Source organism: Cyprinodon variegatus, unplaced genomic scaffold (genome assembly GCF_000732505.1).
Source record: "Cyprinodon variegatus isolate N-32 unplaced genomic scaffold, C_variegatus-1.0 Scaffold500, whole genome shotgun sequence".
NCBI lineage: Eukaryota > Metazoa > Chordata > Actinopteri > Cyprinodontiformes > Cyprinodontidae > Cyprinodon > Cyprinodon variegatus.
Genome location: NW_015150953.1, coordinates 157,204 through 158,694, shown reverse-complemented (window position 1 = coordinate 158,694; position 1,491 = coordinate 157,204). Strand labels below are relative to the sequence as shown.

The 1,491-nt window shown below is 45.4% G+C and overlaps 1 protein-coding gene across 1 annotated transcript in view; it reads left to right on the top strand.

Annotated features, from left to right (window-relative positions):
* The window catches only part of unc13b (unc-13 homolog B (C. elegans)), a 148,154-nt gene that overhangs the window by 140,733 nt on the left and 5,930 nt on the right, over nt 1-1,491 (top strand). The window contains exons 33-37 of the mRNA XM_015390447.1: nt 104-119; nt 531-678; nt 836-892; nt 1,083-1,175; nt 1,280-1,439. Of these exons, the coding sequence (XP_015245933.1) occupies nt 104-119; nt 531-678; nt 836-892; nt 1,083-1,175; nt 1,280-1,439 (474 nt within the window). The remainder of the gene's footprint in view (nt 1-103; nt 120-530; nt 679-835; nt 893-1,082; nt 1,176-1,279; nt 1,440-1,491) is intronic.

Below are 1,491 nucleotides of genomic sequence, written 5' to 3'. Positions count from 1 at the left end.
AAGTTACGCCACCGTTAGCGGATGGATTGTAGATGCTTGGACTAACGTGTCTGCTGGCACTGCTGTTCGAGCTTTCGCAAAAGCCGGCATCATTTCCGAGTAGCCGCACGGCACGGAAAGTGACTCTGACAGCGAAGAAGGGGAAATTAGCATGTCTGATTTAGCGCAGCTGTTAAATTCAGAAACAGAGGATGATGATTTCAATGGGTTTTATTAATACTTTGTAATAAATACATGAATAAAGCACAATTATACTCACTTTTGCTCCCGCTCTATTTTTAAATACGCAGTAGAGGTATTTAAAGTAGTAGAGGACATGTACCGGTAAATTAAACCCGCGCCCTGTAATCCAGTGCGCCTTATGTGTGTGTTAAATACAGTAATGGCACACATAACTGAAACTGCGCCTTTTAGTACGGCCTTATGGTTGTGAAAATACGGTATTTTGGATTCTCCTCTGGATTCAGCTGAACTCGTTGCTCCTCTAGACATTCATTCTTTCGCCGTCTAATCTTCCGTTTTCTCTGCAGCAATACTTCCACGCCGGAGGGAACGGACTGAAGAAGGCCTTCCTGGAGAAGAGCGCCGAGCTTTCCTCTCTCCGCCACGCTCTGTCTCTCTACACCCAGACCACTGACACCCTCATCAAAACCTTTGTGACCACGCAGCATTCACAAGGTAGCCTCCAACGCCGCCTTACAGCAGAACACATGCGCTCCTGTTTCCAGTTTCCTCCTTTCTATTCCGTTGTTCCTCAACGTTCTGGAGCAGCGCTGCAGGTTGTTTACATGCTGTTGCTGTCTTGTTTTTGTCTCCTGTGCTGCCTCTGTGCCAGTGCACAATGGGAAGGGTATTAGGCTAACTCCTAATGAGAAAACGCAGCCCAACAGGGGTAGGTCTCCATCAAATCAATGTCAGTCCACCTCTCCCTCATCGTTTTGACTTCCTTTGAACATTTGGTTTCTGTTTGGTGAAACTATTGTCGGTGAACCTCCCCCACCTCCCCGTATTGGTGTCGCATGCCTCTGTATGATGACTGTTTTTATCTGGGTCCATATATCTGTTGCTGTTTTTTAATCCAGGCTCAGGCGTGGATAAACCCATCGGGGAGGTGTCCCTGCAGATTGAGCTCTACACCCATCCAAAGAGTGGAGAGCGGAAAGTTACACTGAAAGGTCAGCTAGAAAGTTTTCTTCTCTTAATAATTAAAAATAAAAGAAAAAAAGCGTGTTTTTTCTGTTTTATTTTTTAATATTTGTTTTGTTTCGTACTCTCGCAGTCATAGGAGCCAGCGATTTGAAGTGGCAGACGTCCGGTATGTTCAGACCGTTCGTGGAAGTCACCATGATCGGGCCTCATCTCAGCGACAAGAAACGCAAATTTCAGACCAAATCCAAGAACAACAGCTGGTCTCCCAAATACAACGAAACCTTCCACTTGTAAGTTTAAAACCAAACATGTTTTTATCTTCGTCTACAGCGACTCTCAGAC